This window comes from Lipotes vexillifer, unplaced genomic scaffold, assembly GCF_000442215.2.
Source record: "Lipotes vexillifer unplaced genomic scaffold, Lipotes_vexillifer_v1.1 scaffold815, whole genome shotgun sequence".
Classification (NCBI taxonomy): Eukaryota; Metazoa; Chordata; class Mammalia; order Artiodactyla; family Lipotidae; genus Lipotes; species Lipotes vexillifer.
Genome location: NW_006773723.1, coordinates 387899 through 403896, shown reverse-complemented (window position 1 = coordinate 403896; position 15998 = coordinate 387899). Strand labels below are relative to the sequence as shown.

The window sequence follows — 15998 nt, the reverse complement described above, 5'->3', positions numbered from 1 at the left end:
TGGGCAGAAGATTTATGGTTCCTGTGAATATCAAGGTTTCATTTCCCATTTATTCAAGTAATTTCAATTGCATTTTATGAGTCAGATAATGTATACAGGGACGTAAAGCAAATAAACTTTAAGGAATATGTGTTTGTATTCAGAACACAGTTGTAAACTCTTAAAATTTAGTTGAAATTCATCAACTCTCTTTTTACTCTTAACTTCTCACTATTGAAAGAAAAGACCATTTTAAAATTGTGGTATTAAAGCAGACAAGTTCAAATTTATTCAAGCTGAAGAAATGGCAGGTTCCAGAGCCGTAATCCGGGTCCATTTAAGTCCATCACTAGAGTAGAGATTTTCATCCAGGAGCCCTCAGACATTTACAGCTCACTTATCATCAACAAATGACCATCACCAATCCCAAGTGTGTGGAGATCCACCTGAGTATAGGAAGCATCTTCAGCCATCTAGAAGGTAGACCCCGTTTATCACAACCTCGGGTACCAGCAGAGGCCAGTGCTGTTCATTATGAGAATTGAATCTTCTAGATAATAGGGTCCACTTTTTTTCTTTCTCCAGATAGACAGTTTGAAGCAATGTCTATCAGATTGCATCTTCAATGCAGATTGAAGCAAATTTTTATATGAATCAGACTCACAACAGATAACCTCTGCATCTAGTCATAGCTCTATCGTGAGTATTTCTCTCTATCAAAAGGGTATGAACTATATGAGGAAAGGCAAGATTTACAGAATTAAATGTTTACAATGCACTGCATGGGATGAGTGTATGTGCATCTCATCTCCTTAAAGAAAGAGTTCTATGTATTCTAAGTACAATTTCTTTAAAGAAAGATATCTTGAATTTTTATTATTTTAAGAAAAAATTTCACAAGGATGAAAGGAATGCTGCATTTTTTTTTAAACCAGGAAGGAGAATTTTGATATTGGTAGAGCAAACAAAGGGAAAGGACTTTTTTTTACAGAGATTTTGCATGTCATCACGCATCGATAATAAAGCAAAGTTGGAAAGGAAAGTTAGAATGCTGTAGAAACCAGTATGTTATTCCTAAACAAAAAGGATTTCTCTTGTTTAGAGTGATCCTTGAAGACAGAGCCCGAGGGGGCATAGGCTTATAGTGATGTGATCATCGTGCACATATTATTGACATTCGTGGCCCGATCCTATAGGCCTCGCGTGTGTCAGATTTACTCTGACATCAGTATACACACAACATCAGCAAAACTTAAAACATGTAGCATCAAGTGGGCTTTTAAATATCTAGCGTGTTAACGCAATTCAAAGCAATCATCCGTTGCAAGAGGCTGTGATGGATTTATGCTTTTTTCCAGTGCTCTTGAGCATCTTTCTTTACAACCATTCTACCCCTTTCTTTTAGATAAAGAAAAACACACCTATATTGTTTTAGATATGGAACTTGTTATAAAGATTCTGCTTACCAGGTCCTCACTAAAATTGAATATCAGTGTTTAGTAAAGGTCTCTACAATTAAATATAAATTTAGAATAAGATAGTATATTCAGTGGGGTTCAGATAACTGTTACTTGGGGCCTAAATTTCCATAGGAAAAGTTGCTGATAGAATGAAAGTTTGAGAAACTCGAAAAGAAAAGTAAGAATGTTTTTGTTTTCCTGGAAAGAAGAACCTGGGGTAGAGGTAGGACTTAGAACTACAGGTTTCCAGTACAGGAAAAAGAAAAGTAGAAAAGTTGATTCAGAGAGAATATAAGAGAAAAAGATAATGTGAGAAGAGAAAGTTCTCAAAATTGAAGTTTTGATAAATGGATAGCAAATCATCTCATTGAGTACTACTTACTTCAAGATTTACCTGAAAAATGTATTTAAATAACTTAAAAAGTATGGGTTCAGTAAATGTTGTCTATTGTTATCACCAAAGTGATGTTTAACACATAGTCCACGTTAAATGTATTCATGACTTCAATATTTCAAAGCAATTTTATGGACTTTTATTGTTTCATATGATCTTCTTTAAGATACTGGGGGACTGGGGGAACTATTATTTTGTCATTATTTTTACAGATGAGAAAATTCTCAGGGTGCTAAATAACTTGGCTAATAAGGTCATGGAGGTAAAGGAGAGAAGCAGGATTTTAACTTGGGGTTTCTGGCCACACTCACGCTTTTCCCCTCAAACCTATCTGATACCAGAATTTTTGGAGTCTTTTTTCATTTTCCAAACAGAGAGGGGAGAGGAGTTCTTTGTGTCTTGATTCATCAACGCCAGCTGTGATATGCACATGATTAGATCAGAAAATGTGGGCTAGATGGTATAGTGTTAACTGTATTCTTAATTTCAGGATGAGACATTATGATAATATTCATAATTATTATTTTACTATGTATCAGGCTTTTATTAGCTTATTTAATGGTCATCAAGTACTAGCTCATATATATATATATATATGTAAGCACAAGTATAGCTTATCTAATCCTCAAGTATTATTATCTTCATTTAACTGTTGGGTAACAAGGTGCAGAAAGATTAGTTAACCAACCCAGATCATACAGCTAGATAGTGGCAGAGCCGGAAATTGATGCCGGCTCTACCTAACTTCAGCGCTAACCTATAAATGTTGTCAACTCAGGGGAAAATGCCCTAGAAATGTACCAGAGACCTTGCCCACTATATTTTACAAGGATATGTATCACGAATTCTCAAATGCAGTTGGGTTTGAGGGTGAAGTTGGGGCTAGAGGTTCACATCAGAATTTTGAGGGTTTTTTTAAATAAACTTTTAATTTAGGATAGTTTTACAGAAAAGTTACAAAGAGAGTTCCAGTATATCCCCCCTCACACATACGCACAGTTTGCCTTACTATTAACGTCTTAGTGTGATGTATTTGTCATAAGTGTGGGTGTTATTTTGAAAAAGCTCATTCAATATTATAAAATAATTGTGTATTTGAAAAATTAAAAGTATCTATAATTTAGACAGCAGTAGTAAAGTTTAACAAAATCCTGTCTTCCAGTGGGGATATACAGGAGGTAAAAATTCTGCTTCATGTTAGAAATTTCTAACTGGGGGAGGAGAGAGAGGAATCTCCCACAAAGCGTACACCAGAAATCAGGTAGTGAGATTTTTATATGTAACATAAGGAGACATTGGTTAAAAAGTGAAAAATACTAATTTGGATGTTTGTCAAATTTTCAGCTCATCACAAAACAAAGAGGGCTAGATAATATAATGAATGGCAGCAACAGGAGTTGAAAGGATTGAAAGGGAAATTTAATAAGAATTCACATTATTGTACTTAGGTCTAAAAATCAACTGCGTAAGAATAGAATGAGGAAATGTGTGGCCCAGCAGAAGAGGGTGGTTCTCAACCTTCGTTGCTCATTGGAATCATCTCAGGAGTTTTAAAAAGTACTCAAACCTTGTCCCACCCCCAGAGGTTCTGATTTCATTGGTCTGGGGTGCAGGCTGATGGCGTTACAAGCTTCCAAGGCGACTCTAATGTGCAACCAAGGTTCAAAACCGCTAATTTAAAGGTTTTAGTTAATGCAGTGGTTCTGATGCTATTGGCCGGTTATGGAACATTTATTTTTTTTAAACCACCTCGGTGATTGCAATGAGCAGTCAGAGCTGATCACCTATAGGATATCAGAAAGCTTAACACAAGTCCATGGAGAGATATTACTTCAAAAATCTGTTGCTCATCTGCTTCCAACAAAATATTAATAGAAGTGTGGTATCTAGGGCAGAGAAAGTAGTTCCTCTCTACTTTTCCAACTGAAATAGCACACCCAGCTCTGCCACATTTTAAGAGGCATATTGACTAATTGAATTGAAGACTAAAGGCCATATCATCTCTGATGGGCAATTAAAAAATGACATGATAGTTGTCTTTAAATATTTTTAAAGGGCTGTTATGTGGAAGAGAGATTCAGTATTTTTTTGCCTTTGTGTTTTCTAAAGGGTAGAAATTTAAGGAAAATTCAGCTCAGTGCGAAAAATAACTTGCTACTAAAATGGACTTTCTGAATGCCATCACTGGAGTTATCCAATCAAAAATTGAACAGTATCTTCACTAGGATCCTGGAGAGCATTCCTGTGTATACGTACCTTCCGACTTAACACCTAGATTGTAGTGTGTGTGAAGGACAAGTCCGTATTCTCTGTTCTCTTTTTCCACCAACAGCAGTGGCCCAGTGCCCTGAGCAGAGAAATTCCTTAATAGTACATTTATTGACTCTATGAATGTTGAATTTACATTTGTGTATTTTAGCAGTAAACCAAAAGCCGTGCCTGCCACGCAGAGTGAAAGTAGGCATTCGTACCAATTCAGATTTGTTTTTAACTTTACTTAAAATACACAATTGTTGAGCCAAAAAGTAGCTATTTGGCTTCAAATTGTCTGATGACAACAGTGCCTTATTTACCTTCTCACCTGTCTCGAAAGTGGTTTTGTAAAAACTTGCCTCCACGTCTGGAGGCTCACTCTATTTCCTCACCCTCACCCTTCTAGCGCACACTACCTCCAGAGCCCCCTTTCCCTTTCCTGTCCACCTTCCTTTTTCAGACCATCGGCGTGCTCAGCCCCAGTCGACTGCAGCAGGGTCTGGCTGCTCATTTCACTGCAGCCACTGCCGCTATCCACTGATCACCATGGCTAATCAGATGGTGTGACAGTCTGCACCAGTCATTAAGATGACCCAAATTAACAGTCTGGCCATGTCACAGTACATTCATTCCACATATCCAGACATGGCCTAAGTGTGAGGCAGAAATTTGGATGTGCTTATTTGTGGTTGCGTTGTAACATGCATTATTGATTGTCATAAACGGCTTCAGCTCTTTAAATCTGCAAATGAGAATCATCTGTCAATTAGTACAGCCAGCACTGAGCTATGAGGGCAGAAGAGAAAGTGTATATATTCCTTTTTCTACCAGCATTTCCTCTCCTTTGCCATATTCCTTCCCCGTCACATTATAAAGCATCTTAGCTCAACATGCTCCCCAGCTTTTTGCTTAGAAGGGATACTTAATCAGAATATTTTTATATCCTGCAAAGAGAAACAAATCTCCCTATAGCCAAGTGAAGAAGACAGGGCAGGCTTTGAATTGTAAGTTCACTGTGGGAATTCTGTAATCCAGTTCCCTGGTGATACTAGTCAGTGAAGTTCAGTTCTTAATAGAACACAGGCAGCCTTATCTTAATCACAATTGCAATTGTTGGCACCTTGCAGTGCCTGGTGTAAATTACCCCCAAAATATTTGCGTTCTTGATAGCCATTTTTCTACAATGCGTTTACTAAGTAGAGGGTCCTATTACCTGCTAAATGTAAGTATAAATTAACAACCCATTATGCACAAGTTTTATAAAACATTTACAGATAGAGATCATGTTTAATTAAAATTAACTTGCATATGAAAGCCAAGTGCACTAATGATCACAATGACCTTTTATTACCTGCAGTCCCTTGTTTTGGCTGGAATGATTGACAGCTTGCTGTTTGGCTACCATGTTGAATTTCAGCTGACAAGACTTTTCATTTTAACTCAATTTGCCCGCCTATCACAAGCTGGTGGCAGGCCAGACCCAAGTCACCCAGCTTTGCCTCAGCAGCTTGCTCTAGTTCTCATTAGTACGCATTTATTCAGTGGAAATTGGAAGACAAATGCTTGAAGGCATGTGAACTAAGTATAGCAAATTAGGTTTAAAGACTGAATATTTATAAGTGTATGGAAAGTTTTTTTTTTTTTTTAATTCTAGAGCGAATTGAGAACTGAGTGCTAGCTTTGGTATAAAAGAAATGAAGATAGAAGGGGGAAAGAAGATTCTAAGAATAACAATACTATCAGGTTTTTCTTTCCATTTTGGAAATATGTAAAATCTCTCTGACAACACCTTATCAAACCAACCTGGCCTCTCTTTCGTGGAGTGCTTGCACAATGAAGTTTAGCACCTCGAGTGTGAGAAGGGGGGAAAAAATGCGGGTCATGTTCATCTGTTGCTTGGTTATCCCTTGGTATGTTTTCAATTGCCTTGTTTGTTCGGCACTAGCACAGAAACAGATGTTGCTCCGCCATGCAGGGTAATTTACTGTGCAGCATGGAAGGCCTCCCAGGGCCCAGCTGGTCTGTCAGTGGCACTGGCTGGTGTCTGCTCAACTATGACAACTACAAGTAGAGGCTGCAATTTTTTTTTATTGTGCAGTTGTCATTCTTCTCAACGTATATATAGCCCTGCCTGCATTTTTCCTGGAGCTGGTGGCAAGGCTGTGGCTTTTGTGTCTGTATGTTGTAACGCAGAGCCACGGAAGCTCCCCTCTCCTTTGTGGATAATAATGCCACTCATTACTTTTGTCCTCCGATGATTCTCAGCATGATCGCTGCAATCCAGAGCCAACCTCGTCTCGCGCACATAACCGGTACTGGAAGGTAAAACAGATTTGTCATTTATGACCTGACCGCTAAGCCACACTTTGTGCTCCATTATTGTGATTAACTTCTGCATAAGATATGCTTGCCCAATTGTCATTTGTGATACTGCAGTGGGCGCAAGCTGCCACCCTTCCCGCGAGCACGTCAGCCAATGGGATGTGACCGTGTTATTCGGATGCCTGCCCTGTCACAGTGGCCACCCTACAATTATTTTGCTTTTGTATTTCTTCTTCCCACACCCCTCCTGGACCTGGTGGGTGCACAGCACTGCTGCATATGTCAGCTACCATTTCACACCACAAGCTAAAATGATGTTATGCTGCTGTTGATTCAACATGAGCCAGCAGCAGTACATGGGAAGCTGACCCTTGCTTTTCACCATAGAAATATTGGTCGCTTGTGTCCTGCCAGCTGAAATCCGTCGTGTCAGGTGCCTTGTGGCTATCTGCAGTGGAGTCCATGTTCCAAAACCAAAGTTCTTTGCTGGCCCTGTCACCAACAAACCGATTTGACTCTGCCTGATTATAATAACGAAGGCAGTCCAAAAGAATATGCACAGCCTCACTGTACGTCATATCGAATCACCACACTGGCCACACAGAGCTGACCGCAGCCTCATTTCTTTAGACAAATGAATGCTTAGGGAGAAACCTCCTGGGAGAAGGTCCCCAAAGCTACTTGATAGCCCTATGCAAGCTGTGCATAGATTTCAATTTGGGGGAAATAGCATTTATTTTTATTTTCTGGCTGACGCAAGCCCTCACTGACCTGCCCGCCTCTATAATCTAATAATTGGCTATTCTACATTTCAGACCTTTGCTGAACACTAAGAAACTGGCCTCTGTGTGTGTGTGTGTGTGTGTGTGAGAGGGAGAGAGATTCTAAATTGCAAGCCATAAATACAACCATTTGTTACCATGTGAAGGGGGAAAGAACGCTCAATTTGGAGCTCTTTTTCGCATTGCTGATTAGAGAGAATCAAGCTTTTTATTCTAAGACCCATTCACGCTGGTGAAAACATAGTCAGTTTTGATTATGAAGGCAAAGATGCAGACCTAGACAGGAGCTACATGCTGATATGCATGCTATCAGAATGATTTATGCAAATTATGCATATTATTCCCAAAGGAATTCCTCCTCAAACTGCCAGGATAAATTGCCGGAAATTAGCCATAAAATCTGTCGTGCTAGGAGCAAAAGGTGAAGGCCACTGGGAAAGCAAGGACATTCAGCTTCTGGAATCCTCCAGGTTATGATGGTGGCTGTTATTTTCCCTGGATGCTGGGGGAAATATGGTTTTCTTCTGATTCCTATTAAAGTATTTTCCCTTTGAAATTTTTCCAGCAAATGCTGACTCACATTTTACTTACAGCCAGCATAAAAGAAATTAAGTGTTAAGCTATCTCAGAAAGCACTACTACAATTACTTTACTATTAACTGCCTAAGTGGTTAGTAAATGCCTAAGCCTGGCTTTGAAGCATCACTGTTCCGAAGGTTGGTGAAATAACCCACCAGTGGTGTACTTTAACTGGGATACGGTTTTAATTTCCAGTGTGTATGCCCCAACACAGACTTCCTCTCTTGCAGATCATTCTTGCCTACGAAGTTCCTAATTAATGACTTTCTGCCCCAGTACAGCGCTGTTGTCTCCTGCCTGTGAAATGCCCCGAGCTTTGGGGGCTGGGCCACAGCTGTCTCATCCCTCCCTTCCTCACTCTCCCATTCAGAGCCCCCATTGGCTCCTTCCTGGTGCTCAATGGATCTGATTGGGAAGGGATTTCCCTGTCAATCACAGCTATTGTTTATGCGCTTTAATGGCAAATTGAGAGCACTTTTCAGGAGCAGTCACATTTTAATAAAATGTTGCTTGCTTGTTTCTTTCAGAAAGCACCATTCTTGAGGTCTTGCGACTATGCTCCTTTTCTGGCATCTTTCGTGTCGTTCAAGAGGACTTGACACTACACTTAGAGAGCCAGGACTGCTGTCTGCGAAAGGGAGACTTTGTAGGCATCTTTCCTCCCGTCTTACATCATGACCCTGAAATCTTTGAAGCTCCAGAGGTAAACAAACATTAAGCCGGTATTGCTCCCTCTTAGATGCTGCACGCACATTCCTTTCCCTCGTGATCTCTCTTTCTGTTACCATCTTGTTCCAGAAAGAATTTGAGAGAGCTTAATGACTCCTGTTTTTCCTTCCAATGGGAACATTTTCCTATTTACTGAAAGGTTTCCTTAAGGATCTCTCTTTCAAAGGTTTCACGATCTATAAAGAGAAATACAGCGATGAGACTAAACTCCAGTTCCCTCAAATGAAATGAACATTGATACCTTGATGGACACTATTCACTTTAGGCCTAAATTAAGTTTTGCTTGGCAGAGAATTATTAAAAACCATGGAGGGCTAGCTATTGACAGGTAGCTTAGAGAATAAATAATGACTCTTCTGCTAAGTGTTTCCAGAATGGGGTTGACTGTCCCAGAGTCAGATAGCATCCTTGCCAGAGTTAAGCTCATCTACTTTTTCACCTCTTACTAAAGGTATATGCCCCTTCTTGATCAATTAGGATGGCATTATGAACTAGAGATTGTAAAGCTGCTACTCACAGGTAAAGCTCTGAGGGTAATTGTGTCATCTCCTTGTATTTTTTTCTGAAGCTGGAGTTAATGAATATCAAAGACTGGAAATTAATCCACCTTGGCTCATCCCTTAATACCACTTCAGAGGTTCACCACCTGCATGCAAATTGAGCACAGTCATCTGCCTGTGCTTCTCAGGAAGTCACATTGTTGCTGCAGTGGTTTTTGTATATAAAATGCCATTTTTCAAAGGGAAACTTCTGTGCTCTTTTTGAGCAGTTTAGAGCTGAACCACTTTTAAACCCCGTTTCTAAGATGTTTTTCAGCCAGGCTGGATTAAAATCTTGTTGAATTTTGGAAATTAATAAGAAAAGGACAGACTTCAAATACAATGAGATAATTAGCATTTATTTCATCAGCAAAGGCAAAATTGTTTAAGTGAGGGGAGAATGTACATATGGTTTCCGTGTATTTCAGAAGAGGCGTTATGTGAATAATGATAGCAAATCAGAAGTAGGGTATTGGTGAGTGAATGAACATTTTTGCAGACAACAGGCTTCATCTCCACGTTCGTAAATATCAAAAAAAAAAAAAAAAAGAAAGAAATTCCACACGGAACTAGGTGGTCAATAAGTAAAGCAAGTAAATAGCTAATATTTGAAAAATATTTTAAAATTTAAAAAATTTCATTTCTATCTACAATTTTCAGTTTAATTTCTGCTTAGTATTTTTATTATGTGATTATCCTGCTAGTCATCAAGTTTATTATTCATGTCACAATAGTAAAATCAACATTAAAGTTATCAAAAAATAATAAATGTTTACCAAATCACCACTGTTGTTAAGGTCTTAGGGATCCTCCTATTCTCTATCCCTGCCTCCATGATGGAGAAGACCATGAGTTAGACTTTTAGGGATTTAAATATCAAAGCTAAACATTTGAAAGTGTGTCGATTTATACTTTTCCTGTGGCGTGCTAAATATCAATGCCCAAGCTTTACATAATAAATAGTAGTCGGACGGGTTTGCCTCATACTAAATCAGTGGGAAGAACAAAATTGCAGTATTGTGAACTCTGATTTAGCATCATTAGGGCAGCTCTAGCTTGAGTCGATGAGCATTCTCTTATTATTTACTAGACTTAACATTAGCCAACTATGCCTGACTAATGTTAAAATCAATTAGCTAATTTTTGCTGTGGTATTGTTTCCTTGAAATTAGTTGTGGAATGCTGATAGTTATTGGCACAGAAAAGAAATGGTATAGTTCAGAGCCAATTTTATATGATTTGGCAAGGCCTTATGTAATCATTCATTCTATAAACATTTACTGAGCACTTAACCACTCTCAGGCTTATGGATTGATTCCTTTTGTTCTTAATAACTTAGGATAGCAATAAGTAGATGCTATAGATGCTCATGTAACAGATGCCCATCCCAAAACAATCATGCACTAACAGTAAGAAAAGAGAAGAAAGTTCTGTAAAATTCCGTCCTTGGCCTTTGTCACAGACAGCACTATCCCAGGAGCTCATCCGAAGTTCATACTCCTCACTGCCTGACTTTTGTACCCTACAGATCTTGAATGAGAAGACCAGCCCTTAGATATAGAAAGTAGCCAATAGCTCTTAGGCTAAAATCATGAGGAAGACCAACTCCAGATATAAGTATAGTTATTCTCAGAGGACATGGAACCTGAGGTGCCTTAGTGGAACATTGGTTCCCCCCAACCCAGTGAGGCATGGTTTCAGGATGTTCAAGCCCAAGAGACCCTAGAATATTTCATTCTAGAAACAGGTTATATCTTCCTTCACCCATCTCTCTATTGTTGAATGCCTCTCTTGTCCACCGAGAGACTCCAGGTGACTCCACAATAATCCCCCTTAATCACCTCTTCTTTGTCCCTGATTCCCACCTCATTCCTCAGAGAATCTGCCACTGCTCACTCTGTGGCCTGGGTGTACCTTTGTTACAGGGCACACCCCACGGTACTTTGCAATTACTTGTTTGCCTGTGCGTCCATATACTGTAAGTTCCAGGAGGGGAAAGACCTTGTCCTTACCTTCTCTGAATTCTCAGTGCCTGGTATGCAGGAGAGTACCCATAGAAGGAAATAAATAGGAGGTGCTGAGATGGATGAATGTTCTGAAAGTGAAAATATACTTCAGTTGAAATGTTAAATCACTACAGATATCGCACATTCAAATGTGTACTGGGCCTAATTAGATCCAGTAGATGAGGTGGCTTGTGTGTAAATATCGCAATACTATCGGGAGTGGTGAGAACTCTGGTGTAAGGACAGCCCAGGAAGCATCTAAGGGAGACCATGTGGCTACTTTGGAACCAACCCTCAGTCCTTAACAAGCATGTAGACCTGATGTGACCACAAGTCATTTTTATAATTTTTTTAAACTTCAGATTTCTGGGTGAAGCTTAGAATTTTTAAATGTTTGGAGAAATTAAATTTAAAACACTATGTAGGCTAAACAAAAAATGTTTGGGAACCTAATTGGGCCTATAAGCTACCAACACGTAAACTGTGTTAAGAAGTATTCTTTTCCTGAATAGGGGTTCCTTAGCTTATTGTAATGTTAGCCAGTCAGGTGGCACGTGCTGATGTGGAAAAGAAAATTGGCACGTGAAAGTAAAACAATGAGAGAGAGCAAAAGGAAACACCTGTTCCCAATTCTCTTTTCTTCTTTCTGTATGGGTCTAAATGCTACCCAAGAAAATCTAGATGATCTCTTAATTAACTAGGAATGGATACTTTTTAAAAATTTTATGAAGGCTTCTTCAAATGTGTCAGTTGTCAGCCAGAATTCTAGCCACTGGCTCTCAAGTAATCAGTAAATGGTGGTGATTACTTTTCTGCCAAAGTGCAGCATCCAAAAATAGAACTATGGAGAAGACCAGATCTATTGGTTGGTTTTTCTGTGGAGGTGCTGAGGTATAAAGGGCTGGGCCATAGGTAAGAAACAGCCAACATTTAAGATGGTAACGCAGTACCTTAACCATATAGCCTCCTAAAGTAAGGACACAGGGAAACAACAAAGTAATTACATAGCCTTTGACGTACCCCCAACCCCCCCACCAAGGCTCTGAAGATGAAAAGCCTTATTTCACCTCATGCAAGTCTGCCCAGCCTACTTCTCGGAGGTGTAAGGATTATAAAGTGATAAATTTGAAAGCCCTTGAAAAAATTCTAAATCACTGTAAAAATTGTTGTATCAACATTCTTTTGATTATTTCCACTATTATTAGAATATACTAGTCATGACAAATGTGGAAATACTCTCAATAATTTTTTGTCTGTCTCTCAAACTGGAATAGAGATTGTGCCATTTAGTACATTTCAAGGATACAAACATAAACTGAGCAACCACTGAGCAACCAAACTTCAATGCTGCACATACAGGAAGTGCTAAAAAAAAGCTGTTGAACTGAACTAAACATAAAATTAGGAGTTCACAAATTAGGGTGGTATGCAGTGTTCCTCAGTCACTCATACCCAAAATTCTTCTCTATCCAGGAAATTGTATCGTCTACCCAATCTTTATTTCTAGTGCTAAATATTATACCATTCTCTATTTGTAAACATATTCTATTTGAATATTCATCTACTCTTCATTCTCTCCATCTTTATTTATTCATTCAATATCTCTGTTTTCTTCAAAAGTTTGAAGATTGCTTTTAAAATATACTTTATTGTCATGTATTTATTCACTAATTCAACAGACATATATGGAACCTCACTGTGCATAGCACTCTGGTGGGGCTTTGAAAATATGGAGATAAATAAGGCAGTGTGACACCTCCCATCTCCTGGGATTTCTTGGCTGTGCCATCTCCTGAGGACTAGCTTCAGCCTGGTGACAGCATAGGTGCAGCCTTGCAGGCATCATATTCACATATAATCAGATCTAGAGGAGGAAGAGTGATGGACCATTTTGTTGTGTTTTTCTTTCTTCACAAGAAGGGAAATTCTCCCAGATGGCCCCATACACTCCTCCCCTGTAGCACTGAGAGACGGGTTCATACACCCTCTCCTAAATCAGTGAGAGGCCAGAGCAATGTGATTACCACAACTGGTGCCTCGAGAGATCTCATGCAGAAGAAAGATGTTGAGGAACAACCACAACAGTCAGTAGAGGAGTGATGGGGAATTTCAGTGTCTCATGCTTTTCTCTTATGATTTCTCTATTCTTATCCATTGAATAATATTGCATTTAATTGACCCTTTTTAATCGTGAAGCACCCAGCTATTATGGTCACTGCAACATGACAAATCCTGTATTCAGGTTGGTCCAGATCAAAGATCAAAGCATCTTGAGCCTTCTAACTTTTTGTTCTATGTCACTGTGACCCCAGAATTTCTGGGGTGAGACTATTACACCCCTTCTTTTTTTTCTAAAACCAGACTATATTCTCAGCAGCTGCCACAAGCCCTTCCTAAAATTGGCTCCTGCTTGGGTTCTCCATGTCCTGGCAACGAAAAACAAACTGAGAAGAAATTTTGACTCAAAAAGCTATTGATGCCCATATGCCCTTTGAGCTTAATGGTAGCCACAGAGCAGAAGAAGCTGGCCTTTTCCCCTCTTGTTTCATAATATAAACAACTAAATAGGAATTTCTGTGATATTTATTGTGAGGATATCGAATGGAAGGTGATGGAAAACTAGAGGAGTGACATTACTGGTTGACTAGATGTTTGGGGGAGTTGAACGTACACTAACTGAACATGGCAGGGCTGGGAGAGCACTTCGACATTCTTTGTTGGTCACTGTGACTTCTCAGCTGCATATTCACGTACACAAAGAGATATTGAAAAGCCATGACAGTTTCTGGTTTATTTATGATATCAGCACACTATGAAGCCATAACCCAAGCTGAGTTTTCCTTTGGCATGTTCTGGCTTAAACCATAGGACTGACCACAGTGAGAGCTTTTCAGAATAGAAAACCATTTCGTGGCAAAATTGACATCCACTGGTTTGGCCTAGGGAAGGAGCTCTTGGGAAGAGCTCTGGTCTCCTCAGATTGGTCAGTAAGAAGGAGGAAGCACCTCTACTGAACCCAGGCAAGCAGTCTTGGGCCCCAGTAAAGGAAAAAGATTTACTGGGAGAGAGTACCGTATAGCCATCCTATCTCCAGTAACAAAGTGGATGTCCACAGAGAATGTCCTTATCCGTACTACAAGGATGGACAGATACTTTTAGGTTAGCACTGGTTAGATCCTATCCAGATACATCCCAGAACTACCTGTGGGAAAATATACTTGCACTCTGATGCAGATTAATTTTGCCATTATGATTTCATCAACTTGCAAGTTTAGGGGGTGGAATAGAAACCACACAAAATGTGTTTTCTAAGCTTGAATATTTATCAACATCAGTATCCTAGGTAATTGGGGATAAAACTAATACCTTTAAAGGAAATGATTTTGCTGACATGAATACTGGCATTGAGTGAGAAAATCAGATCATCTGTGATGGGTTCAGGATCTATACGTGAACTGTAGGGTTTTCACTATAACCTAAATGCTTTCAGTCTGACCTGCTTCTTTGCCTTTGGCTTCATAGTTCATAGCAAAGCTGTGAGCTGAGCAGGTCTAATGCTAATGAGCACCGCGTACAGGAAAGACTTGGTCATTGTTATGCGTGCCATGTGCATTAATGTAATCAATGGTTTAATTCACCATGGGCTAAAATCAGGTCCTTCAGTGTCCTCTCAGAGACTCACACGAGAGTAAATTAAGATGGAGGACACAACACCCTCCATAAACCAGTCCCGTAATTTTCTGGAACAAGTAATATAACTTACTTGTGAAAACATCTCAGGAACCAAGAGAGGTAACCCAAAGAACACTCATTCTAAATAGAGCTGTCATAGGAGAAAGTCGATACAACATCAAAAAACAAGCCAGACCGATTTTGTGGCTTAGTTCTTCTCTAGTGCTTAATGCGAATCTTATTATTTAATATCTATTTCATCCCAACACTAAATCCTAAACTCATCCTTCTCATCCCTCAGTAGCTGATGGGAAGGGTTAGAGAAGGGCACACGAGGGATCCTTAGGTAGGCAGCCTCTGGGGCCAGTGGGATTCACTGTCCCTTAACCATGGTAGCTCTGCAGGAGCCCTTCCCTCTACCCAACATGGGTATTTCAAGTGCCAGTATGTGGAGACCCACCTTAGAGAACAAAAACAGAAATACTGTCTCTATACTTAGGAAACTCAGCGTAGGAGAGAAATGTGAAGAAAAGTCATATAGAAAAGTTTGAATTTGTTTGATATGTGGGAGAAGTAATTTTCTAATAACACTGGGGTTTTTTGAAAGTTCATACATGATTTGCACTTAGTTAAGTTTTACTTCCTGGTATTTGCTGGGTTAAAAGAAGCCTTTTAAGATGGACAGGGAGGGGCTTCCCTGGTGGCGCAGTGGTTGAGAGTCCGCCTGCTGATGCAGGGGACACGGGTTCGTTCCCCGGTCCGGGAAGATCCCACATGCCGCGGAGCAGCTGGGCCCGTGAGCCACGGCCACTGAGCCTGCGTGTCCGGAGCCTGTGCTCCACAATGGGAGAGGCCACAGCAGTGAGAGGCCCGCGTACCGGAAAAATAAATAAATAAATAAAAGATGGGCAGGGAGAGCTGGCAACTGTGTGAACCTGAACTCAAACTATTTCCTGGAAATTTTTGATTTTAACACTCTGTTTTCTTCTTTACAGGAGTTTAGATTTGATCGTTTTACAGAAAGTGGTAAGAAGAAAACCACCTTTTTTAAAAGAGGGAAAAAGTTGAAGTATTACCACATGCCATTTGGATTTGGAGTCAGCAAATGTCCAGGCCGATTTCTGGCAATAGTTGAGATAAAGCAATTGTTGGTTGTATTTTTAACTTATTTTGATTCAGAAATAATTGATGATAAGCCCTTAGAACTAAACTACAACCGCTTTTTGTTTGGTATTCAGTATCCAGACTCTGATGTTTTATTTAGGTACAAAGTAAAATCTTAA

At 39.6% G+C, this 15998-nt stretch overlaps 1 protein-coding gene across 1 annotated transcript in view; it reads left to right on the top strand.

Annotated features, from left to right (window-relative positions):
• CYP7B1 (cytochrome P450 family 7 subfamily B member 1) overlaps positions 1–15998 on the top strand; it is a 35452-nt gene extending 19454 nt beyond the window's left edge. The window contains exons 5-6 of the mRNA XM_007448497.1: positions 8297–8472; positions 15711–15998. Of these exons, the coding sequence (XP_007448559.1) occupies positions 8297–8472; positions 15711–15998 (464 nt within the window). The remainder of the gene's footprint in view (positions 1–8296; positions 8473–15710) is intronic.